This window comes from Panthera pardus, unplaced genomic scaffold (assembly GCF_024362965.1).
Source record: "Panthera pardus isolate Hobbes unplaced genomic scaffold, ASM2436296v1 HiC_scaffold_13, whole genome shotgun sequence".
Classification (NCBI taxonomy): domain Eukaryota; kingdom Metazoa; phylum Chordata; class Mammalia; order Carnivora; family Felidae; genus Panthera; species Panthera pardus.
Window position 1 is genome coordinate 60213589 of NW_026526688.1, and position 26774 is coordinate 60240362.

The 26774-nt window shown below is 35.7% G+C and overlaps 1 protein-coding gene across 8 annotated transcripts in view; it reads left to right on the forward strand.

The window, feature by feature from the left end:
• DDX60 (DExD/H-box helicase 60) overlaps positions 1 to 26774 on the forward strand; it is a 106873-nt gene that overhangs the window by 41243 nt on the left and 38856 nt on the right. For all 8 annotated transcript variants that reach the window (XR_008421638.1, XR_008421639.1, XM_053901143.1 and 5 more), the window contains 11 exons: positions 1815 to 1934; positions 3081 to 3176; positions 4755 to 4870; positions 5594 to 5727; positions 5814 to 5923; positions 12476 to 12580; positions 13144 to 13272; positions 14614 to 14738; positions 19016 to 19174; positions 22276 to 22423; positions 24599 to 24751. Coding sequence is in view for 6 of the 8 variants with exons in the window: in XM_053901143.1 (XP_053757118.1) it covers positions 1815 to 1934; positions 3081 to 3176; positions 4755 to 4870; positions 5594 to 5727; positions 5814 to 5923; positions 12476 to 12580; positions 13144 to 13272; positions 14614 to 14738; positions 19016 to 19174; positions 22276 to 22423; positions 24599 to 24751 (1395 nt within the window). In the remaining 2 variants the exon portion in view is untranslated. The remainder of the gene's footprint in view (positions 1 to 1814; positions 1935 to 3080; positions 3177 to 4754; positions 4871 to 5593; positions 5728 to 5813; positions 5924 to 12475; positions 12581 to 13143; positions 13273 to 14613; positions 14739 to 19015; positions 19175 to 22275; positions 22424 to 24598; positions 24752 to 26774) is intronic.

Sequence of the window (26774 nt, forward strand, 5' to 3'; positions counted from 1 at the left end):
CATTTGTGACTGGCCTGTTTCTCAAGCCAGATTGTTTTGCCATTTTTCTTTTATGTCTATTACTGCCTAATGTTGAGCTTAAAAACAGAAAGTATGATCTTTGTCGTTCAGGAGAAAGTTTGATTTATGGCAAGTATGTTTGTATTTCTTCATTCATGACCCTTTGCTTGTAATGTGATTACTCTTAGGAAAGGCAAATTTAGTTGAGATAACTTTAATTCTATAGATTAAAGTGAATTCAAATTCCATTTCAGTTTCTAGGAAAATGTGTAAAGTTTAGTGACTTGTGGTCAGCCTGAGAACGAGATTGATCAGTACGGTTTATTGAAATCAGGCCCTATTATTTTTTATTGTAGCTTTTTGGTTTTTCATGGCTATTAAAACATTAAGTGCTCATTGCAGGAATTAATAATATTTATCAAGAAAAATTAAGCTAACCAGAGATGGAATTTTAGTAAGTCAACACTGTACATATTGCCAAATTACTCTCTTAAAAGTTTAAATCCATTTTTATTTCCACTGGCACGTATGGCAGTGTATAGTCTCTTTTCTTCTCCAACATTTCTATTATCACTTGAAAAGTATCTGCCATAAAAATAAAGTTTCTGTGATACTGACAGGTGAAAACTTCTCTCAGATTTCAATTTGCATTTCTGTGATCACTAGTCCTTTGGGTATCTTTATGTGATTTTTTTTGGACATTGACATTTTGTTTTTGTAATTTTTTTAATGTTTACTTATTCTTGACAGAGAGACAGAGAGAGAGACAGAGTGCGAGCAGGGGAGGGGCAGAGAGAGAGGGAGACAGAGAATCCCAAGCAGGCTCCAGGCTCTGAGCTGTCAGCACAGAGCCCGATGTGGGGCTCGAGCTCACGAACTGTGAGATCATGACCTGAGCAGAAATTGGACGTTCAACCAACTGAGCCACCCAGGCGCCCCTGGACATTGACATTTCTTTATTCATGAACTACTTGTGGATGCATTTGCCCATGTTTTGATTTTTAAGGAAGAAGTGGGCTTTTCTTTTTATTAGGTTGTTAGAGTTTTGTATACTAAGTATATTATTCTTTATATGTTATAATAAATATACTTTTATTTTGGCTTTTTACTATATTGGGTCATATAAATGATAATAATCTGTTCATATCTTTGTGTAGTCAGGCTTATCAATGTTTTCATTTAGTATTTCCGTGTGTGGGCTCAGATATATGAAAATATATGAAAATGTTCACTTTTAGTGTCTTTATGTGTATGTTTTAACCTTTATGTTTTAATCTATGTGGATTTTGGGGGGGGGGGCGTGTGCATAAGTGTGAAATAGATGTTCATAGATTTCCACATACTCAGTTCCACTAGCCAGGCTACCTACTTGATCCAAAGTATTCATATATCTATATTTAAACTTTAGGTATCTGAAGGAAGTCCCCAAATATGAGAACTACAAATCTGACTATCCTTCACTTGATCTTTCTTTTATAGTAGACTCACAGCTTCTTTCTAAGCCTTTGTCAAAGGTATTCAGCTATTTTCTTTCTTATGTGTGAGCAACATTTCCTGTTTTTTCTGATTAAGCCATTTTTTTCCCATTTTACTTTAAGTTGAGGTTTATCAATGAGGTTCACATGCTTAGTCAAATATCTCAAAGAGAATATGTGAGTGTATTTAGAGTAGATGGGTATAAGAAAGGGGCTGTTAAGCTTCTGTACTTGTAGTCATACATATTTTTAGACTGTTCCTGTTGTTCTCTGAGGTTTCACCTGTGCTTTATTATGTGATTATTGAATCTCTTCCTTTATCAATCCTTTATCAATCAGGCCCTTGTTAATCAAGTGGCAGCAACTGTTCAGAGTCGTTTTACCAAAAATCTGCCAAATGGTGAAGCTCTATGTGGTGTTTTTACAAGGGATTATCGTCATGATGCCCTAAACTGTCAGGTAGGATATATTAATTAATGCATTTATTATTAAATTACTTAATAGTACTAATATATGTTTCTTATACTACAGATTCCACATCTGCACAAAGCCTTGTGGAAATATTTTTTTTGAATTTACAAGAGATGAATGACTTTACAGAAAATTTAATATTGTTATATTCCAAAGAGTGAGAACTAGCAGTCGTCTTTCTCTGAGGATGCTTAAATTTTGATTTCATCTTTCAGTTATTGTTTCCTGCATCATCTTGATTTATAAATGGATTCAAAATGATCTGAAGAATCCAATGTTATTAAAAATTCACAAACACTGATTTCTAACAAGAATTACTTTGTCTTGCTAATTAGGAAACTCTTACTGTTCTTGATGAGTAGGATACTCATCATAATTTCAAAAATGTTGTGTTATTGATAGAATACCTGACACTAAGTAAATCATAGATAGTTTTCCTCCTTAACGAATTCATAAATAAACAAGTAAGACTGAACAAAAAGTGAAAAGATGATCGTAGAACACAGCAGAGCAGGCATGAAGATATGCTACCCAGACTGCCTCTCAAGGACAGTTTTGCTGCCCAAATGTGGCGAGGGTGGTCAAGACAAATACTAGCTGTCAGTTCCTCCAGCTCTGCCTCCACAGTCTGTGTCCTGTGGCTGAGTTAGGCTAGAGTATGAACACCGGGACATTTTGGCCTGATGTGGACTATTTCTGACAACCAGTATTCACTCCAGAATTCTGAGCCAGGTTGGCCAGGGTTTCTTCAGGCTTGTTTTGAAGGTTAGCTCCTTCCTCAGCCCAATCCTGCTTCTCCCCATGTTTGAAAATAGAAATTCTTCAAACAAAACTATCTCAGGGTCTGATTTTGAGGAAATAAACCTGTGATGATTAACTCTGTTTGTATTGCTTTGAATGCTTATAGATAAGAATTTTAAACTTCAAACTGATATTTTGCCACTTTGATGCATAAGAATTATAGTTTCATAAGGTTCAACCTAATATATCACAATTTTAAAGAAACATTCTCAAAAGTAATACTATATCCTAGTTATTAGCAGGTACATTTAGGAGTTATAACTCTATATTCTTATAACAAAGTCTGCACATAGTAAGTACTCAAAATGTTTGTTTATGCAATGTTATTTTTAGGTACTTATTACAGTGCCTGCCTGCTTTGAAATTCTGCTGTTATCTCCTCATCGCCAAGCATGGGTGAAAAGGATCAGATATGTTATATTTGATGAGGTAGGTTTGGTATTATTTCTCTAGGTTGATTTCCTAGTGTGCATAAGTGTTATAATGAAGATATTTGGTGCTTCAAGACATCTGTCCCTTTGTGTAGAGTTCAGGTTTGGTGGTGGCGGGGGTGGGGGAGGTGCTGCCTTTTAAATGGTTTCCCCAGTGAATCATATGTCTTTTGGCTCTGTTTTCCTGTTGTGATTCAATAGGGGTTATTAGTATATGCTGCGGAACTCTATGTGGCAAAGATACCTGCTATTGGTGACTACTGTTTCAGGGGAGCACAATTAACCACCATGTTTTCCTGGACAGAGATTTCAAAATCCAAACTTTGATCTCTAAAGCAAAGAATTTTGGTCTCTAATAATAATGACAGTTATGTAAGTTATTTTATCAGTCATGGACCCAACAGGAAACAAATGGCACAGTAAAAACACAACAATTCAAGAAGAGAGTTTTCCAAAAATGTGTGTGAGGGAAACTATAAAGATTAATACAGTAGCCTAGGCTGGTAACTTACCCCTGTGCTTTAAGGGGCAAGGCAAAGAAGCAGTTACTTAGACTCAGAAGGAGATTCTGATTGAGCTAGCCACACTGTGAGTATTTATCTTAGTTGAGGGACATAGGTAGTTCAAGGTAACCATTAAGGAAAGGATCCAGTGGAACAAAGACCTCATGCTCATTCTCCTCCCTTCTTCTGATCCCTTGCCAAGGCTGTCCATTGGCCGAGTCCAGTGAAACCTGAAAATATTGGAGTTCTTTTAAAGCAATCTCTATAGGTCATTTTTTTTTTGGCCACAGAGAGCAGGATGGAAAACAATGGAGATTTATAGGGGCAAATAGAAGATATTTACATTTTTATAATAGGAATTAATATCTTGTTTCATGTGTAAAGGAAGATACTGAAGAAATTTAATTAGAGACATGGCCTGATCGAATTTATCTTTTAGACCTATCATTCTGGCTAATGATATGAAGAATGCTGGGGGCATTAAAGGAAGCTAGGATAATAGTCAGGAGGATATTGTGGTAGTGCACTGAGATGTGATGATGACTTGGCTGGCAGTAGACATGCAGAGAAATGCATAGAATTGAAAGAAATTTCCGGAATAAGAGAAAGAGGAATTATTGATGGATTGGTTATGAGGATTAAAGAAAATTTGTGTAGGGGTGCGTGGGTAGCTCAGTTGGTTAAACGTTGAACTCTTGATTTCGGCTCTGGTCATGATCTCACGTTTCGTGGGATGGAGGCCCCTGTTGTACTCTGTGCTGATGGCACTAACAGTGTGGAGCCTGATTGGAATTCTCTCTCTCTGTCTCTCCCTCTCTTTCTCTCCTCCTCCCTACCTCTCTCTCTCTTTCTTTCTCCCTCTCTCTCAAAAGTAAGTAAATAAATATTTTTAAAAACCAAGAAAATACATGTCAAATTTTTCTATTATCTGGATTTGGGGATATTTATAAAAACTTTGTATGGGCAGTTAAAGGTAACAGGAAAGTGTGTATGATGATCCAAGCTCTTACGTCCTGTTTTAATTTGCTATTTTTAAGTAAGCTTTTCAAAGGAGAAATTTTTTGCTTTAATAGGTCCATTGTCTTGGTGGAGAAATTGGAGCAGAAGTCTGGGAGCATCTCCTTGTCATGATCCGATGTCCCTTTTTGGCTCTTTCAGCTACCATAAGTAACCCTGAACATCTTACTGAGTAGGCCTTATGTTCCAATTTATATAAATGCTTTGTATTTAAAATTTTATACTTTCTATATGGGTTCTGACGAGTTTCATAACATTCTGGTGAGTTTATTAACTTATCTCCGACTATTTAAGGAACAGAACATCAATAGCACCTCCTAGCAGGTGCTGAGAAAGGCCACACTTAATAAAAGAAAATCAAGGAATGTCCCAGGCAGATCTGCAATTGAGTAGAAAATTTCTTTCATATCCCTAAAAAAGTTCACTTTAAGTGATAGATCTGTGTTCTTTGTGGAAAATGTGGAAAATGAGGCACAGAGAGTGTCAGTGATTCAACCAAGAACCACAGATAGCAGTAAGGAGGCTGGGATTCAGTCTCAGGTAGTATACCTCCAGGGCCTATTCCTTTAAGTACAATTTTTAAGGCATATGAAAATTTTAAAAATGTTTATTTATTATTGAGAAACAGAGAAAGATTATGAGCATGGGAGGGGCAGAGAGAAGGGGAGACCCAGAATCCAAAGCAGGCTCCAGGCTCTGAGCTGTCAGCACAGAGCCCGACGCGGGGCTCGAACTCACAAACTGTGAGATCGTGACCTAAGCCGAAGTCTGACGCTTAACCGACTGAGCCACTCAGGCACCCCAGCATATGAGATTTTCTTTATTTAAAATATTTAATGTCACAAGAAGTACTACTATATTACTGCTTACATGATACGTAAATTTATCTTTTAAGGTGGCTACAATCAGTAAAACGCTACTGGAAACAAGAAGACAATAATACAATGGGAAAAAATAGAAATGCTGGCTATTGTGCCAGTTCTCACAAATATCAGTTTCGAATGAAGGAATCATATAAAGTTAGACTTGGTATGTTTGGAATTTTTCTTTTGCTCTAAAATCAGTTCAGTCCTTATGTGTCCATTGATTTGGAAATTCTTGTTCTTCATTGTTAGTGCTCTATGGAGAGAGATACAATGATTTAGAGAAGCATATATGTTCAATAACACATGATGACATCTATTTTGATCATTTTCACCCATGTGCTGCACTAACAACAGATCATGTAAGTAATACTTTAGCCATATCTGTTATGAGTAATATAAATTACTTGTATATATATTATAATTGAAAAGCTGCCTACATGATTCTTACCAGAATTATAGACTACATACTTTATATCAGATATTTTACCTTAGTTTTCTTTTTTACTTTGTTTATTGTATATATTTGACAGGTAGCATAAATTTAAGGTGTATAACATGTTATTTTGATGTACTTCTATATTGTAAAATAAATGTTATAACAATATTTAGCACCTCTATCACATTACATAATTATAGTACAATATTATTATCCATATTTATTATATTGTACATTAAATTTCTATGTCTTATTTACTCATTGCAAGTTTGTACCATTAAACAACACTGATCTTACCACCCACCCTACCGTACATCCCCCGATAACCGTCATTTTACTGTGTTTTTTACGAGTTTGACTTTTTCAGATTCCACATGTAAGTGATACCACGCAGTTACTTGTCTTTCTCTGACTTATCTCTGTATAACTTATAATGTGATCAAGGTGCATCATGTTGTTTCAAACAGCAGGATATCCTCCTTTCTCAGGGTTGAATAATATTTCTAACCTTAGTTTTTTTAAAAGTAACAAAAATAACTTTGTAGTCTTCAATGAACCCTCAGTGGTGTCTGGATTCACAACGCTTGAAAATGGTGAAAAATTTTAACCTGAAGTTTTTTGGTTAATTTTATTTATTCTTAGAGATTTTCTTTGTTCATTTTCCTTCTTCTCAACATGCATGTCTCTGCATCCACTTCTGTGACACTGACTCTTAGTGTACAACTATATGTGGACAGTTCCTAGTATATGTGAGAATCTGATCACTGAGTTAGGTTAAATAAGGAAAGGATGTTTTGCTCACATACCAGTCACAACATGATTTTTTTGGTAGCAAATTAATAAAGTAGAGGTTTGGGGACATCATTTGGGGTATTGGGGTGTCTGTGGAGGAAGATTTCTTAATTTTCCTTTCATAATTCTCTTCCTTTCTCATTCTATTCTTAGGAATGGCCCCATTCAAGCTTAATTGCCTCTCAGAGTGATAATTAGTAGTTTGTCTTCCTTCCAAAATCTGTCTTCCTTCCAAAATCCAAGTTGTCAGTTAAGCCTCCTAAAACATAATTATGATCTTGCCAAGCTTTGATGAGTGTCCTTTGGAAGTTACTGAATGCACAGCTCCTTAGCTTGGCTTCCTATGGCTTCTCTGACCTCACCCCAAAATCTGATGTATCTTACCTGGAGGTAAGATTTATATTTTACCTCATAATTTATATTGCTCCTGGAGTGTTTCACTCTAGATGCTAAATGCCAGTTGTCCAGATCCTGTTCATCTTTTATGACTCTTCTAATGTGAAACATCTTCAGAGTCCTTCTGTGACCTCCTTAGCTGGATGTAATCTTCTACTTCTATAGCATCTTGTCTGTATTTCTTGTATGACAGCAGTCATGATCAGCTTACTGCTAAAGTTACTTCTATACATGTCTCCTTTATCTTACTAGAATAACTCCTTGAAGACAAATTTTGTGTCCTTATGAGTTCCTAACAAACTGTATATAAAAGGTGCTTAATAAATGTATGGTACATAAAGACAGCCAACCTAAATTGAGCATTGAATTTGTGTTCTAATAATTGTCCATATTTTGTGTCTTGGAAACATCACAATAGTTTTAGGATGGATGTCTTGTTAATATTCCCACTTACAAATGAGGAAGGTGAGGCATAGATAATTCAGCTAACTCATTCTTGCACCATGAATAAGTGTTGGGGGCAGGTTGCAATCAAGATAGAGTACAGAGTTTGCCCTGTCATCACAGTATTCTGAGTAATCTGTTGAATAAATCCTTGAATGAGTGAATGCATGAGACTCACTATAGCTTTTGGGCAATATTGCAATGGCTTCTAAAAGCAACTGAATGAATCCTAATCCTGGTAATTTTCTTATAAATTTTATTACAAAAGTTTCTCTTTTGTGTGGCAATGGCCCAATCCAAACTCTAAATAAAACTGAACTATGGACAAAACTCCTGTGACTTAACTCACACCCCAGACTTAGAATATGGATGATAACCCACACATAAATAATAGACTTCTTTTTCTGTCTCTGCCTCTCTCTCCTTTTCTCTTTCTCTCTGTCTCCTTTTTTCTTTCCCTGTCATCACTTGGCATTTTTATAACAGCATAGTATTTAAAAAATTATTTATTTTGTGCAGGATGGTTCAAGGCAGGTTATATTTAAGTAGCAATGAGCACAGTGATTTGGAGTACCTAGCAAGAATGGCATTTTGGTCCAAGTGCCTTTCCTCTATTCTCAGTAGCTATTAATGGAGTAACTGGAAAGCAACAGAACTGCTACAGTGTGCTCTGACCCTGTGTGACTTCTGCAAAGGTCATGCTGTTGTATGAGTCTTCTTGACTTCGGGACTTTTGTAGCAGTCGTGGAGGATGTACTCAAAGGCCCGAGCATTATTAAATGTGTGTTGACAGCTGTGTGTGCAGCATATGTTTTATAGTATGTTTCCTTAAAGGAGCATCAGTGAAAAACAGGTAGATTTTTCCAAACAAGTAAAGAATTCCTGATCTTGTATAGTAAACTTCAGATTAATATGAAAGAACTGAGTGGTGAGAAAAAGCATAATAAATTGCGGCAACATAAAGAGAAGAGCCATCCACCTTGATTGTTGCCCCTACAGCTCTATCATAGAAATCATTTCAGAAGGGAAGGGGTGGAACAGGATGAGTAAACTGGCCTTAATCCAACTGAGGTGAAGGATTGCCCTTCCATCCATGTGAGGCTTATTTCTGGCAAAAAGCAGAGCTTGGCCTTTGCCACCAATTACCATGTCACACAGGAACAGCTGCTCACTCCTGGAGAGCTGTCAGCCCCAGGAAGTCCTTGAAAGAACTGTTGCCTCTTTTTGCTCAGTACAGATCAATGCCTACCATCAACTGTGGCGTTAGGGACAATGTAGTTTGCAAAAATAACATCATGGTATAATACTATTGTATTTACAAGGGAAGGATGGGACAAATCTGTGACCCTTTAGTTTTCTTCCTTCTGTGTCTAGGCTGGCTCAGGTTTTGCCAGTTCTTTCACTGTGTAGTGGAGAAAAATTGAATTGAATTCCCAGCTTCTAGCCACAGAGTTATTTAACTAGTTTTAAAAAATTAAGACTTATAAGTTGGTCATTGACAGTTGAGGCATCAACCACGTGCCAAGTATTTCACTAGACCTATTACGTAATCTAACTTAATTCTTTTAATTTTTTTTTTTAACGTTTATTTATTTTTGAGACAGAGAGAGACAGAGCATGAACGGGGGAGGGTCAGAGAGAGGGAGACACAGAATCTGAAATAGGCTCCGGGCTCTGAGCTGTCAGCATAGAGCCCGACGCGGGGCTTGAACTCACTGACCGCGAGATCATGACCTGAGCCGAAGTCGGCCGCTTAACCGACTGAGCCACCCAGGCGCCCCGAACTTAATTCTTACAACAAATCTATGGCATAGGCAGAATTATTGTCCATTTTGGAAATGAAGAAAGCCACGCTCTGTACAAAGGTTAAATAAGAGACTTAAGAAATCATAAACATTCTAGTGACAGAAATAAGATTTATATCTTAAAAATTGTGACACATTTTGAATTTATTTTACATATATGTATTTTAGTAGGCAAAAAGTTGCCATTTTCAAGTAGTATTTTTTTTAAGTTTATTTATTTTGAGACAGAGAGAGAGAGAGAGAGAGAGAGAGCAGGAAAGGAGCAGAGAGAAAGGGGGGGAGAGAGAATCCCAAGCAGGCTTTGTGCTGTCAGCATAGAGCCTGACACAGGACTCGATCCCATAAACCAAACGGTGAGATCATGCCTGAGCTAAAATAAAAAGTCCAATGCTTAAACCAAATGAGCCATTCAGGTGCCCCACCACCTTCAAGTAGTGTTAATAAAAGAACAAAATGCTAACATTCCAAAATAACATATTCAGTTATTATGTTGACATAATGCAGTCGTTACTATCTAGCTAGCTTTTAATAGTCCAACTGAGAGATGCTAAGTGATAATTCCATGGAATGATTTGCATCCTAAAGTTTTTTCACAAGCTTAATTCAAGACTAATTGATTTTTTAACAAATATATTTGACATGTACCATTGTGAAAGCTTAAGGTGTACAACATGCTGATTGGACACATTTATATGTTACAATATGATTGCCCTTGTAGCTTTAGCTAACACCCCTGTCAGGTCACATAATTAAGATTTTATTTTGTGGTGGCAGTAATTAATATCTAGTCTCTTAGCATGTTTCATGTTTATAATACAGTATTGTTATCTATAATGACTATACTGTGCATTAGATCTTCAGGACTTACGTATCTACTAGTTTTAAAAGTTTAAAAATCATGCCGATATGTGTATCTTATTTGATTTTACCACTCTATCAGGCAGAAGTACAGATATTTTAATTCCTATATTATGGATGAAGAACTAAACTGGCCTTTTTAAGTAGAATTGAAACTAAATCTTCTAATTCAAACTCTACTGTACTTTCCATTCTACCAGTTGTTGTTGTTGTTGTTGTTGTTGTTTTCCAAATGTGTGTGTTTGGCATGGCTTTATTGCCCAGAATTTCCAAACCTAGCTTTTAAAACTTAACAGCTACTTACTAAAACAAATGCCCTATCGTCACATAAGTTTGGAGAAATCTGTATATGATTGTCCCTTCTTTGAGATTTGACATTTCCAATGGCAAACCTTCTAGAAGCCTATTTAATAGAACACCCGTGAAAAGACACTCCCCTTTCTTTTAAAGAATACCTACTGGCATTTCAGGGATCATGGTTTGACAGGCAATTTTGTTACCAATAGTGGCTGACACCAGCAGAAAATACTACAATGCAAGCTTTTTCAGAAACAGGAATTTTTGATTTATGCTTTAAAATACTTGTGGAAAAATTAATGCCCTGCATTATCCAAAAGGCTTAAAGCAGAACCAAGGGACTGAGCTGGGGAAGAAGCTTTCTTGACTGTCCTGAAGGTGATCTGAAAGTCTTCGTGTTAAAGTTAACCAAGTTCTTATCTTAGAACTTAAGCAAGTAAGACTTGTCCCCTTTAGCCTGGGTTGGTACTCTAAAGCAAAGAATCATGTTACTAATTGAATCAATTTCAACCTGCAGGGTACAGGTTGTGTTTTCTTGTCTAAACAGTCCACCAATTTTTTAGCTTCCCAGTATTCTTGATTCGAAACGTGGAAGCATCTATAGAGAATTAGCCCAATTGAAAGGTTTGGGAAACAATAAGCCCACTTTTTGAATTTTTTTTTCCCCCAATTTTGCTAAATCAAGCACACTCTTGGTTAGTATTTTGTTTGCATGTAGCACTGACCATCATTTGAACTTTTTGGTTTAGTGCTGTTTTGAAAGTCTTTGCGTTCATGATAGTGACTCTGAGGCTGCTGACTGAAAAAAAGAGGAAGAACTGAACTGAAACAAAAGTATTTATTTGGGTCTTAGAATTGCAAACTGGGAAGCACAGATTTGGGTAGCAACCCAAATTTTGTCCCATTGAAAAGTAAATGCCAGAGGTCTTTATTAGCAAGGCCTGGTGTTGCAGGATTTTTTGCTTCAACTCCCCAGGTTCCTTGTCTTGTGGCTTCGAAGAATGAAGAGGTGGACACAAAATGAGCTGCAGGCAAAAGTTTATTAGAGTGTAAGATCAGAAAGGAGGAGTAGTAGGAAAGCTCTCTACAGAGAGGCGACATTTGAAAGTGAATGCCTGAGAACTATAGGCTAGAGTCCTTGTTTTATAGGGTTCGGGTCGGCCCTCCCTTCCCTTCCCCCTAGTTCCTTCTCAGGTCCTACCCTCATTGGCTTGATAAGTCTAGGTGCTGGCTTGTCCCTTCGTGATTGGCTCATTTCCATTGTATGAGGGGTGGTCTATGGCCATGTCATTCCTTTTAGGTTATGCATTTTATGGTTTACTACTTATTTTTAGTTAGGTCTTTTGTCAAATTCCTGAGGGAAACCTGAGGGGGAGTGGGTGGTGTTTATTACATTCTTAAGAGGACACTTACCCCTGAGGGGGGTTTGCTGTGGTCAGACCCTCCTAGTATTGTTCCAAAATATGTGTTTTTTCCTACCCTGGTACCTCAGGTCCTAATCATTCCCTCTCTGCCTATTTTATCCTATCTTTCCCTATCAGGAAACTTACACAAGTTGTTTTCCAAAATTATGATTGGAAGATGTGATGACATTTTATAATTTATTGGTTTTCTGAGTACATTATGTCAGTTACTAGGAAAATATCTTTTTCAGAGTGTCTAGTTTTTATCAAGAATGCACATGCAACAGTCCTGTTTTCAGTCCTATTCCTTTGCCCAGTTCAATAGTCCGTTGTAGTTACTGTTTCAAAAACAGAATAAAGTTTTAGTTCCAAAATAGGGTCTCTCATGTTTGGAGGTTTTACCCAGGTTCATGAGGCAAAGGACAGAACATAAGATAAAATAAAAGAATATTAAAATTGTTAATTTTATTTTAAATGTAGATTGAAAAGTATGGATTTCCTTCTGACCTTACCCTTTCCCCTCGAGAAACCATCCAGCTTTATGATACCATGTTTCAATTCTGGGAAAGCTGGCCCAGGGCCCAAGTAAGTAATAATTACACAATTAATCTGAATTAATTTTATTATAGTGGATGGTAACATTGCTGTTCATAAAGACAAATTCTCACCCTTTCTGATCATGTGCATCTAATCTTTTAAAATCATACATACACTCTCCAAAATACAACTGCCCCTTCTCAGACATTCTTCTTCCTAATATTGTGTGTGTTACTTTAACAGGGGTGCAATGCCATTGAATTCTTGAAAATATTTCTTCTTTCAATTTCTGGGGTGCTACAATATCTTAGTCTCCTTTTACATCTTGGATTCATATTCCTTCATCTTCTTTCATTGTGATCCCCTTCTCTCTTTATGCCCTAATTGCTGTCTGTTTTCATCTTCTACTTGGTTTTGCTCTGCATTCTTTCCTTTGAAGAGTTCATCTATCCTATTAGGTTTATGTACTGGAAACTTTGGGGGGATAAAAAGACATTTAATAGTTTATACTCTCAAGAAGCTTGTAATTCTTTTAGTGAAATGTATAATTGAGAAACATCTTTGGATTTTCTTGCATGATTTTATTTAACTTTGTGGCATTTCTTTTCAAGGAGTTGGATCCAGAGAAATCCATTCATTGTAAGAATAAAATAGTCATTAAAAAGTTGGATGCGAGAAAATACGAAGAGAGCTTAAAGGCAGAATTAACAAGTTGGATTAAAAATGGCCATGCTGAGGAGGTAATTTTCACATGTTTTTTGGCAAAACAATAAGTTCCTTGTTTTCTTGAGTTACCTTGGTGTCATTATCACCACTACTATTATTGTTATTATTTTAGTCTTCAATTTTCATTTTAGGAATGAAAAAATTTAGGAATGAAAAAATTCATTTTTGAATTTCATTCAAAATTTCATTTTAGGATTGTAAGTTGGAAGTCTAGTGATTCGGAGATAGAATAGAAAGAGGAAAAGGAAATTGGTCTTTGTTTAATACTTGGTGCTTTCTAAAACATGTACCAGAAGCCAGGAATTCCTGTTTGGTGTTATAATAGATAAGAACAGAGGGGTCATTATCCACAGAGTCAGTGTTCTTGATGACAGCAGAGAGATTGAAATCACAGTAACAGTAAATGAGAAGATTCTTTACTCCTCTATCTTCTGCTGTTTTGGGATTTTTTTTTTTTTTTTAAGTTCATTTATTTTGAGAGAGAGAGAGAGAGAGAGAGGGAGGAGCAGAGAGACAGGACGAGAATACCAAGCAGGCTCCATGCTGTCAGCACAAAGCCTGATGGGTGGCTTGATCTCACAAACTGTGAGATCATGACCTGAGCCAGAATCAAGAGTTGGATGCTTAACTGACTGAACCACCCAGGCATTCCAGTTGTAATTTTTTTCTTTCATGATTTTTATTTCAACTTGTAGGAACTATTTGTATATTAAAACCTTAAGTTGGGATCATGTAAGTTTTACATATTTATATTAAGTAAGTTGATGATGGTTTTTATATTTTGAAGTTTGTCTTATTGTCACACATTGTGGTTTTTGATTTTTGGGGAGTGACATATATTAGACTTTTCCCATGTGAGTTTTTTACATTATGTTTTGAGTTAGATCATCTCCCATTCAGAAACATAATTAACTTCCATTTACTTCCATTTATTTTGTCATTTAAAAACATTCAGAATGTATTTGAAAGTGATTTTTATACATGACATGGAGAGAAACTGATTTACCCTACCTTCAGCCACAGTATAACCAGCAGCATTTACTCAACAACCTCTTTCTGACTGATTTGTGTCGACTTAAATAATTGCATGTTAAATTGCATATATGTGTGCGTGTATATATACATATATATTCCTCTTTTTGTCGTTGTTCTTTTAGTGCATTGATTTACGTACTTCTTTGATGGTTTCTTTACAAAATTTTATATTTTTATACTTACTTTGGTATTATATTTTATTTTAAAAAGCTCAGAAACATAGATTAGATAACCATGAAAATATTTTAGCCAAAAGTAGTAATTCCTTTTTTTATTATGCAGCATTTAAAACTAATAAAATTTTTTATTCATTGCTACAGGCCAAAATGGTTCTGAGGAATCTTAGTCCTGATTCAGTATTTAGTTCAGGAAACACAGTAAAAATGTTTCCACTGCTCGTTGAGAAGCTAAGGAAAATGGAAAAGTTACCGGCATTATTTTTTTTGTAAGTCATCTAATTTAATTTTATTTTTTATAATTTGTATCAGGCTTATTCTTTTAAGGTGAGGAAAGTTACAAAACCCACTGTTGTAATAAGCTGTTCATTACTCTTTTTGGTGCTCATTTGTTAGCAGAATGCACATTTAGCATCTTTCTAGTTCAGTTCTTGAAAAAATTTTTTTACTTGTGTTATTACAAATTGCCATCTTTAAATAGTTTTCTACTCCTTTTTTTGTTATATTTTTATTGTAAACTATTATATTTTTATTTCAGTCTTATACATCTCCAGTAAATAATGAGGTTCTTTGCAAAATAAATTGAATGTTTATGTACACAAGTATCCCATATAAAATTAAAGTATCCTTACTATATGTTAGCATCTTTATTCATGGGGTATTTTATTGTTTTTAATTTATGGTTATGGGAACTGTAACTTTGAGACACTGCTATCTTGCTAAATTTTATGTGCTGTAGCATGAAATAGCTTAAAATTGAATGTAATCATCCAGTTTTGGTGAAGTATAAATTATATGAAAATATATTTATTAATTGGATATTAACTTGGATCACACAGTTTGGGATCAGAAAAAATGCTTTATTTACTTTAGATAATTTCAGACTATTTTAAGCCATGGAAGCTTTAAAGAAGCCATAGATATAAATAAATAAATAAATAAATAATAAGGCAACATAATCTCGCTTAAGTGGCAAAGTTTAATGAAATTGTTTACACCTAAATAGACATAGTAATTAATCATTACTGGTGATATATATTTAAAATAATAATGATAATTAAATGTATTGTTGTGTTTGGAACTTTTGGAGATTACAGTACAGTGGTTCCTTTGACCTTTGTTATTGGGACAAGGAAAATAAATTTTCAAACTACTAAGAAGTTACACAGTTCACCTACTTTACTTTAGAGTGTGGCTATAGATTTCAGTTAGAAACAAACACAATTCTGTGCATCTGGGATATTTCTGGGAGCCTAACTGTAAAATAGAAATCCAAAAATAACTATATTTATTGTTCATGTACACATACAGGCTTAAAATATTTAAAAAGTAAAATATTTTCACCTAATGTGTTAAGGGAGTCAAGACTTACTTCCACATATAAAATAAATAAATCATGGAGATGTAATGTACAGCATAGCTACTATATTAAGAATATTGTACTGCATATATGAAGGTTGCTAAGAGATTAGTTGTTAAAAGTTCTCATCACAAGTGAACAAATTCTGTAACTATGTATGGTAACAGATATTAACTAGAATTATTGCAATCATTTCATAATATATGCCAATATTGAATCATTTTGTTGCCCATCTGAAACTAATATAATCTTGTATATTAATTGTACCACAATTAAAAAAAACAAAGGGCAGTGTATAATAGAATATATAGTGTTTTATGCACCTGTAAAAGCTTCTTTGGAACCTATACCTAGGAGCACAATCACCATATTTTGTAGTGTGGACAAACTAATGGGGTAAGTTGACTTACCCCTAATGTGGTTTCTTAGCTTATGTCCCATCAGTAGTTCATGAGGTTCTATTGTGACCTATCGTCACAAGCTTGTGGGATCGGTTTTTCTAATTGTTGTCATTCTGATTGTGTAAAATCATGTCTTGCTACTGTTGTAATTTGCATTACTCTGATCGGGATTGACTTTGAGCATTTCTTTCAAGTAAGTAGTCTTTCAAGTTTTTGCTCATGTGCTATTCAAGTAATTTTTCTTTTGGGTTTTGTAGCTTTTTTTTTTTTTACTATTTTCAGGAATTCTAAAAGGCGAAAGATTTATACGATCTGAAGAGAAACCAGAGTATTATTTTCAGGAATTCTAATTAATTAATTGTCAGTTACTAATTTGGCAGTTATCTTCTCTGAGTCTAGCACCTGTCCATTAACTTTGCCTATGCTATTTTTTGTTAAATAATTCTGTTTAATTTTGATTCATTAAAATCCATCAATGTTTAAAAAAAAAGGAACATATTTCACAAAAATATCACGGATTTAATTTTGCTTGAGGAATTGAATCTTGGCATGTCTATGGAATTTTGGGCTCTTTAGAAAATGTACTATGAAAATCCTTGGTCTTATGCAGTTTAATTTACTCATAAGTAACTCCAGATCATCAACAAATCAGGATACTTTAGGGCTCAATCTGTGCATCTGAGAGCTTTTCAAATAATAGTTGTACCTGTCAACGTCTCCAGTCTGGTCTCTAGAAAAAAAAAAGTGTGAAGCATGTTTAATGTTAATGACAGTATCAGTGTGCTTAAAAACATGCATTTCACAGTCAGGCTCAAGTCTGGATCCTACCTCTGTTGTCAATTAGTATGGCACTTCGAAACAGCTACCTGATGACTTTCAAACTTAGTTTCCTCATTTGCAAAATAAGGTGAGAAAAATAGCAATGCATAGGGTTGGGGTGAGAATTAAATACAAATAAATTATGAAAGTCCTAAGTGTAGCACTACACAGTATTATTGGCTGAAGTCCAGTCATGAGCACATTCATTTCAAATAGGTTATCAGAGAGATTTGAGAGGAAAAAATTATTTCCAAGTGATTTAGATTTTTAACAGTGAAGTACTGTGATGAAAATGATGTCATTTCATACAGATGTTTACCTAGATCATGTAAGTTGCATTAATATAAAAGAGAAACAACATGATTGCATAGTTAAGAACATGGACTTGGAGGCCAGACTCAGCCACATACAAATGTGGAGTCTTGGGCAGATCACTTATGTGTCCATTTTTTCAGTAGTGAAACCGGGATAGTAACAGTGCTTTCCTCATAGGATCATTGTGAATACAAAATGAGTAAATATATATAAGACAGTTAGAGTAGTGTCTGAAAATAGCAGGTCTAAGTGTTTACTAACTTTATTGTTTCATTGTCTACTGTATAAAATTTCCTGCCATGTGGTATAGACTGCCTTTTTTTTAAATCTTTACTTCACCAGTATGCCAATTTATTTACTTTTCAATAGCTAACAAGATTTTCTCTTCATGCTAGCTCTTTAAAGACTTTACAAAAACTCTTTGCCTCACATTTAGAAAGCTTTATTGATTAGAGCCAACTTACGATTTGCTGTAAGAAGCTGTGGTTAGTATAGTAATGATGGCTATTGGCTACTGCCAGCCGCAGCATTTTGCCAATAAAATATTGAGAGGAGATTAAAACTTCCATGGACATTTCAGTCTTCTTATCAAAGGTCCTAACTTCCTGACTCAGGGAAATGCATGTGATGTAAAGATAAGGAATTTTTTTTTTTTTTTAATTTTACTTCCCCTAGAAACATATTACTCTTCACATACCATGTGAATTTGGTCTTTTACCTATTTTCCTAGTTAATATATCAGGTCTGAAAGGGCCAAATCGTTACAACCTGCACTAGGTTGCTAGTTTAAGTCCTACAGTAGCAGGAAGTCTGGACCACCAGGTCCCTAGGTATTTACGTTTCAAAAGGTAAAAAGCCCAGAGCCTGGAAACATTTCTGGATTGTAAAGGCCAGCAACACCGGAGGTTTATCTGGTTTCTGGAAAGAAGTAACTACAATCCAGAAGGTTAGGGTGAGAGCCCGAGATTATCTCCATTACTGCCTAAGAGCAAATTTTTACTGTATGATCTCACTGTATATATAGAATCTAAAAAAGCTGAACCCATACAAACAGAGTAGATTGGTGGTTGCCACGGACTGGGGGCACACAGCGGGTGAGAGAAATGAAGAGATGTTGGTCAAAGGGTATAAATTAACTTTTATAATATGATTAAGTTCTGGGAATCTAATGTACAACATGGTGACTATAGCTAACAGTACTGTATTGTGTACTTTAGAATAGCTAAACGAGTAGATCTTAAATCTTCTCACCACACTAACACACAAAAAGTAACTATGTGAAGTGATGGACGTGTTACCAAACCTTATTATGGTAATTACTTTGTGATATCCACGTGTATGAAATCATCTTACTGAACACCTTAAACTTATACAATGTCACATGCCAATTTTACTTCAATAAAACTGGGGAAAAAAACAAAGAGAAAAATAAAGGAGTCTCTAAAATTCACAGAAGATTTGTGAAATCTGAACTTACATATATTTACAGAATGCTAAGGGCCTTTGATTCTGTTTAGGAGGTAGACCTAAAGATTAGTGGAATTAAAAACTTGACAAGTATATGTCAGGATGTTAACAGTAGATGGAAATTTATTTGAATCTTGATAATGATATTGTTTTCAAGGCAAGGAGTCTTTTCATTTGTTTGTAGATTTAACTTAGGAGATGTAGAAGAGAGGGCTTTAAGCGTGAGAACTTCCCTGGAGCAAAAGCAAGCGGAAAAAAGGTCTCTCAAAGCTGATAAAGAAGCCCATGATGTGACCAACAAACTTCGAAAAGTTAAAAAATCCATCGAGAAACAAAAGACAATGTAAGTATTTAACTAAACAAATTAGTGGCTAAAAAGGTTAAAATACTTCATAAGTCCAGTCGGAAACATACTTTGAACGTGCAACAAAGAAGTTCTAATTATTGCTTGGACTTATTTGCCAATTGTGTAAATTTGGGTGGGAGAATCAGGTGAAGATAAGTGGCCATAATATTTATATATGTATTCCTCAGTTGCATAGATGAGTCTCATTTAGGACTTCAGAGAGGTAGGACCACAGCCTATGAGCATAGGTGGATTATGTACCTGACATAATCATCTCTCAAACTAAGCATATGTGACTACAGCTCTCAGTTCTCAGAACAAAATCAACACATGTTGTCTTGGGTCACAACATGGAGGTGTCACTGATTTACCATCACAGTCACATAAGTGAATATAAGGTGAGTTTTAGAATGCATTGAAATGCCAATTTTATGCTTGGTAGAATTTTTTTTAAAATTTTTTTAAGGTTTATTCATTTTTCAGAGACAGAGAGAGACAGAGCATGAGTGGGGGAGGGGGGCGGGGGGCGGGGCAGAGAGAGAGGGAGACACAAAATCTGAAGCAGGCTCCAGGCTCTGAGCTGTCGGCACAGAGCCTGACATGGGGCTCAAACTCACAGACCATGAGATCATGATCTGAGCTGAAGTTGGTGTTTAACTGACTAAGCCACCCAGGTGCCCTGGTAGAAATTTATTTTTGACTCCTCTTTCTTGTTCTCATGTCTAATCCTGACAACTCTAGGTCCAAGATTCTCTCCCTATTATTCTCTCTGCTTTACTTGCTGCCTGATTTAGATGCTCATTATGTCTTCCTTGAATGACGATAGAGGTCTTCTTTTTAGACTCCAGAGCCTGAGAGGTCACTACTCTCCAGTATAGCTAACAATGGCCCTTGCTAACATTCAAATTGGTTAAATTATTCCATGTTCAATATTCTTTTTTCCTTGCTTAGATGATAAAGTCTAAATTTTTTGACTGTTGTTGGTATGCCAACAGGTTTTAGGTCTTGCCCTAACTTTTTCAGCTTTACTTTCTACCACTCCCTTCCAGCAATATTCAGTATGTATGGTTCTCCTTACATGACCTGTTCTTCTGCATCTGTGTTTTTCCATGATCTGACCCATCTGCCTAATTGCACTCCTTTGTGATTGCCCCCAAAGCTTACACTCATAATTTTGCTATCTCTTCTCTGAATCTTTCCCTAATTCTCCAGTTGAATTTAGTACTCTTTTTTTCTGTGTTCTTGCTACACTTTTAATAATTAGTAGATCAATTATAGTGTATTGGTGTTATTTTCACTTGTCTTTCTTTTTCCTACATTATTAGCATTTCCCTCTTTTTATCTCTAGTGCTCAGCATGTTGGTTGACAGGTAATAGTCATTTCATAAATATTTTTAAATAAGTCTGAGCAATCAAACGCAGATACTTCTTCAAAGCTGACACAGATTTTAGAGCTTCTCTGATTCAGAGTTCTCAAATTCTAGGGCAAGCTATAATTCGCTGCTGAACTTTCTGCCTCTATTCTTTCTGCCTGTTGTATTATTTCCTTGGAAGTAATGGAAGGTGAAGAGCCCAGAGACAGTGTAGGAAGTATAAGCCTTTTTGGTACTGATCTTTAGACAACTTTTCTTCAGGGCACTAGGAGACATCATTTCAAATTGGATTAGTGACCAACAATTCACACTATAAAAATACAAAGAATGTTTTAACACTTTGTTCAGCACCATCATTTATATGGAGAGTGAGAGGGGGCCTCTGCCTTGGTCCTTGTGTTTTGGAGAGTACTACTCTGGTCCTCCTCTCTTTGTATCTATTCCAATAATATTAGGTGTCAGTGGATCTTAGGGGACTTGGCCACCTGGAGCTCATTCTCACCCTTTTAAATTCTGCATTGTTATGGAGTTATATTTGTCAAAGTAGGAGAAGAGAATATATTTTATTTGATAGTTTGTTACCTTGATTTAAAACTTATAAATAGTTAAACCACAATATGTGGGCCTCCACTAGTACTCTGCCTCATGCTCTGCAAACATTAGGGCCAGGCCTTTCCATAGTTATATTCTTGAGTTAAGGGTTATGTTAGCTGGAGGTGAGACCTCTTAGTGATGGGTTACACGTGAGCTCATCTTCTCATATTTGGAGTTGTCTTATATTCACAGTTAAGGGGAAAACTGAAAAAAAAAATCAAAGAAAGGGTAAGTGATCTGGGTATCTGTAAAAGGCTGTTACATTGAGACGTAATGGATAATACAGTCTGATGACATGGCAAAGGTTTATGCGACCATATCTTAGGCAAGATTCCCTAGTAGCGAATCTTGAAGGAGGGTATCGGTGTAAGTGATTTATTGAAAGGTTGAGCTCATGAGGGCCCTGTAAGAAAGTGAAGGAAGCATAAAAAGGGAAAGTGAAGAAAATATGCATAGATATGGGTCTTGCTGCAACATTGCCTGAGCCTGATCCAATAGGGAGATCTGAGAGCATCACAAAATTGCCCAACTTGGGTCAAGGTGGCTGATTTTTGTACTTCATGTCAGTCAATTACTGGCTATGGGCAACTTCCTCACTCTGAGGAGAGGTTGTAAGCTCTTGTCCAGGAAGCTCTTGTCAGTTGAGAACAATTCTCCAGGGAACAGTGTAACTGAGAGCCCTTCCTTACCAACCAAACTCAGAGAGCTTGTAGCCTCTACTACAAGAAGGAAAGGAGAATGGCCTGAAATTGGCAATGTGGAGCAAGGGGTATGCCCATGTTACCTCCAAGCCTAGAGTAATGAAAGATGAGAAAGAGAAAATGATCACCAATTTAGCAAGAGGAATCAAAGTCCTCTGGGGAGAACTGGATGTGGTAAGAAGGCTACTTGCAGCAAGAAGGTAAGGGAACACTCAGGGAAAATATGGGTGTACAGGGAAATTATTTTGCTATGGGATCACAAGGCCCAGAAGCTAATGAGGAAGTGCATTAGAGGAGGAAGTTTGAGTCAAAATAGTACAGATGTATATAGGAGTGACTGTCTGGGTGATGAGGGGGTCTGGGAAGTCATGGGCTCACTATGGTAAGCAAATCTGACTATTCATTGATTAAAATTTATTTTTATGCACAGAGATGAGAAAAGCCAGAAAAATCCCAGAAAAATGGATCAAAGACTAATACACGAAGCTGAACATACTAATCTACTCAGGACTTTAGAGAAGAACCTGGAAATCCCTCAGGAGTGTACCTATGCTAACCAAAAAGCAATAGACACAGAGGTCAGCTCTTAGAATGAAATGCTCCTCCAGGAAATGATTTCGCTCATCAGCTGTTATTTCTCAGTTATAGACAGTATTGAATGCAATAACTAAATGCAATCTCTACGAGAATAGAAATCTTTGTGTGTGAACTTCCAGTTACATATAACTCTTGAGGGCTTTGCAAAGCATGTCTAAAAAGGATAAGATCAGGATTTATAGATTATTTCTTGTTTGTTAACAATTAGCCCCTGAGAGGGTCTGCCCTTTTATTATTTTTTCTTTCACAAAAAGGGTTTTCACAGCCTGAAATCTAGACTTCAATCCCACATGCTTCATTTGAATATTTGGGTACATATGGTTCAATGCTCTTTAAATAATGTACACAGAATTTGTCAAAATCAGAAGCTTTGGATATTGTAGTTAAAACATACCACTAAAAAGACATTGTTATATCTAAAAGTGGTATGTCAATTTTTTCATTAAAACTTTTTTAAACATTGGGGTACAAGTGCTACTGCTGGGAATTGACCCAAGGGATACAGGAGTACTGATGCATAGGGGCACTTGTACCCCAATATTTATAGCAGCACTCTCAACAATAGCCAAATTGTGGAAAGAGCCTAAATGTCCATCAACTAATGAATGGATAAAGAAATTGTGGTTTATATACACAATGGAGTACTATGTGGCAATGCGAAAGAGTGAAATATGGCCCTTTGTAGCTACGTGGATGGAACTGGAGAGTGTGATGCTAAGTGAAATAAGCCATACAGAGAAAGACAGATACCATATGTTTTCACTCTTATGTGGATCCTGAGAAACTTAACAGAAACCCATGGGGGGAGGGGAAGGAAAAAAAAAAAAAGAGGTTAGAGTGGGAGAGAGCCAAAGCATAAGAGACTGTTAAAAACTGAGAACAAACTGAGGGTTGATGGGGGGTGGGAGGGAGTGGAGGGTGGGTGATGGGTATTGAAGAGGGCACCTTTTGGGATGAGCACTGGGTGTTGTATGGAAACCAATTTGACAATAAATTTCACATATTAAAAAAAATAAAAATAAAAACATAATAAAAATATATATTAACAAAAAAACCCTTTTTTAATGCAAATAATTCATGCTTAAGGTAGATGAATTTGAAAATACAAATTAATATAACAAAGCAATGCCATCAATCAGAGGTAATCACTTATCTTCTGGATGAACCTTTCATTTGTGACTACACACACACACACACACACACACACAGGTCTTTTTTTTTCTTTTAAAGTTTATTTATTTTGAGAGAGACAGAGACAGGGTGAATGGGGAGGAGCAGTGAGAGGGGGAGGGAGAGAATCCCAAGCAGGCTGCGCACTGTCAGTGCAGAGCCCAACGTGGGGCTTGTACCCATGAAACCGTGAGATCGTGACCTGAGCCAAAACCAAGAGTTGTGGATGCTTAACTGGCTGAGCCACCCAGGCGCCTACACACACAGTTCTATTATATACCTTTTTTTTTCTTTTTCTTTTTTTTTTTGTAAACTTCATGGTCTCTCTCTTTTTTTAATAACCATGAATTTACATCGTCATTTGAATTCTTTCTCAATATTCCATTGCATGGATGACTATACAACTGAAGTGTCTTTGGCTTTTGGACACTTATGTTGTTTTTGTTTTTGTTTTTTTTTTTGTTTTTTGTTTTTCTTTTTCTCCCTCTCATAAGCAGTATTTATCTTTGTACATATAACTCTATACAAGTGGATTTCCTTCTTAGGGAATTGACATTTTTAAGGCCATTTGTGATGGATTTGCAGTGAGAAGTAAGCACTCCCCCACCATATGGGGTGAGGAACCTGCCCGGCCATTCTGGAGAAGTTTCTCTTTCTCCCTGGGGAGAGCTTGCAAGGCTCCCTCAGGTCATGCACTCACACTTCCTCTGGGTGTTTTATCTACTGTGTCGTCAGGACTTTTCACCTGAGTGGTGGGGTGAGAAAGTGAGAGACAGTCTGTTCAAGATTTTGGAATATTTCCTATAGTTACTGCTGCTGCCATAAAATGTTGTTTGTACTCACGTAGAGTCCATTTCAAGCACGTGCTTCGTTTCGTCAAACGACTGCATAGTATGACTGTTATTTTCATTTAACTATTTTATTTTCATTTAAATTAAACTTAGATAAGAAATGATCAAAATCCCTAACACTCTTGCTTCTTTCAGACTTTGCAGATGGTGTTTGATCGAGTAAAATTCACAAGAAAAGGTGAAGAACTGAAGGCTTTGGCAAGAAGGGGTATTGGATATCATCACAGCTCTTTAAACTTCAAAGAAAAACAGTTAGTTGAGATTCTTTTTCGGAAAGGATTTATTAGGGTAGGTAGATGTTTTCATTCCAAAAAGTGAAGCTATGTGTGTAGGAAAGTGAGTGTCCATGAAAAATGGACCACTTTTTTCTCATCTAATTATATCTTTTTTTAAATAGCCCATAATGTCACTGCATATTCTTCCATCTCATTTAATTGAGGGAGGGGGTTTGAAGTTTATCATTTAGCTTTTCTCTTTTTCAAGAGATTAAAATATTCTCTAAACAGATACTTTTCTAAATATTTCTGTAATGAAGCATACCTATTATGATCTTGGAACAACCCCTTTCTGTTTCATTTATAATATCTAGGGAATTTTGTCAGCTGTTCATATAATTTTGGCTACAGACATTCTTTCCTGGGCTTGGAGGACGCTTATGATAGGATTTTGACCAAATCTTTTCGCAATTTAATAGCTGAAATAAGAGCAAGAATGCATTGCTTCCTCAGTGCCCCATTGCATACCTTGGCAATGAATCATTCCTAAATGAGTCACTCCTAAATGCTCTCTCTCCTATCACTAGAAATGGACAAAAGGAAGATTACTTTAAATAGCTTGAAAACCAACTCTTATTATGTTTTACTTAGTACATTCCATGAGGGTGCATGGGGATAATCTGGATAAATCCACAAGGAGGATTTATATAATTTCTTTGTTTACATCTTGAGTAATATTTAAAAATAGCCTGTGAGTTTTAAAAATTATCCATATTAAAATTTTTGTATGATGGATATTACATTTGTGTGTGTGTGAGAGAGAAAGACAGAGACACAGAGATACAGAGACACAGTGAGAGAGAGGGAGGGAGACAGAGCAAGAGGAGGAGGGTTGAGAGGAGAGAGTACTACTGTAAGGAGTATCTTTTAATCTTGAACTAGATGTTGAGAAAAATTAAAGGGTAATTTTTTTAATCTGGATAAAAACAAAACTATGTCATTAACAACTTTGCTTAATTTCTCTCTTAACTAATAATAAGCTATTTATATGCTTTAAAAGCCAATAACTGGACACAAAATTTTCTCCAGGATTATAAATTCAGGAAAATAGGCACACTTATTTTGATCAGTATGTCTTGTGTCTAAAATACTATATGTTAAGTGGTAGTGTCTTAATTACTATTATTTTAATAAATGAATAATTGGATCACTGTAGAAAAGACACTATGGAAATAGTGATAGCTTTGTTATAAAGAACACATTTTTAAAAAGGTGTTTTTTTCTAGTTACAGCATAAATTTAATGTTTTTACTCTGCCCACTTTTTTTAATTGAAGAACTTTAGAAAAATTCTTAATAAATGTGTTTTTCATTGTCACAGATATATTCAGTTGCAGAATAGAGAAAATTATTCCAAATACTTAAATATTAAAAATAAACTGTAGCATATATGACAGTCAATGTAAAGAGAAAAAGAAGCCATTTAAAATACCCAACATTATATGAGAAAATGAGCAAAAGTTGATCATTTAAGAAACTTTAAAGTTTATCCTACCCCTTTGTTTGGTCAGTTATCAAGGCAATTCAGAGGGAAAAATGAAACTTTGTTTTAGTATTATGATAAAATATGTTCTTTCCAAAGAAATAAACTTCACGAATAAGTTATAGTGGATGAAGTAGGCAATTGCCCAGAAGTGGGTTTATAAAAGTATTATTACTGTGTCATAAGGAAATTCCCTTTTTAGTTATTATTAAGAAATAGTTACTGAACACCTGTCATTTATTCTTCTCAGTGTGGAGATACAATGGTGAATAGGGCTTGGAGTCTGGTATAGGAGAAATAAACAAATACTATTACTATTATACTAGTAGTCATTAATGCTATGAGGAGAAATAATGTAGGATAGTGTGGGTGGTTATTTTGGGTGTGGTAGACCAGAAATTTCTCTTTGACATTTGAGCATAGAACTGAACAAACCAGGTGAATATTTGGGAGAAGAATATTACGTGCAGAGCAGTGACTGGTATGGTCCTGGGCTGAGAATGTACTGGATGTGTTTGTGAAATAACAAGATTACCAACGTGGCTAGTATCTCT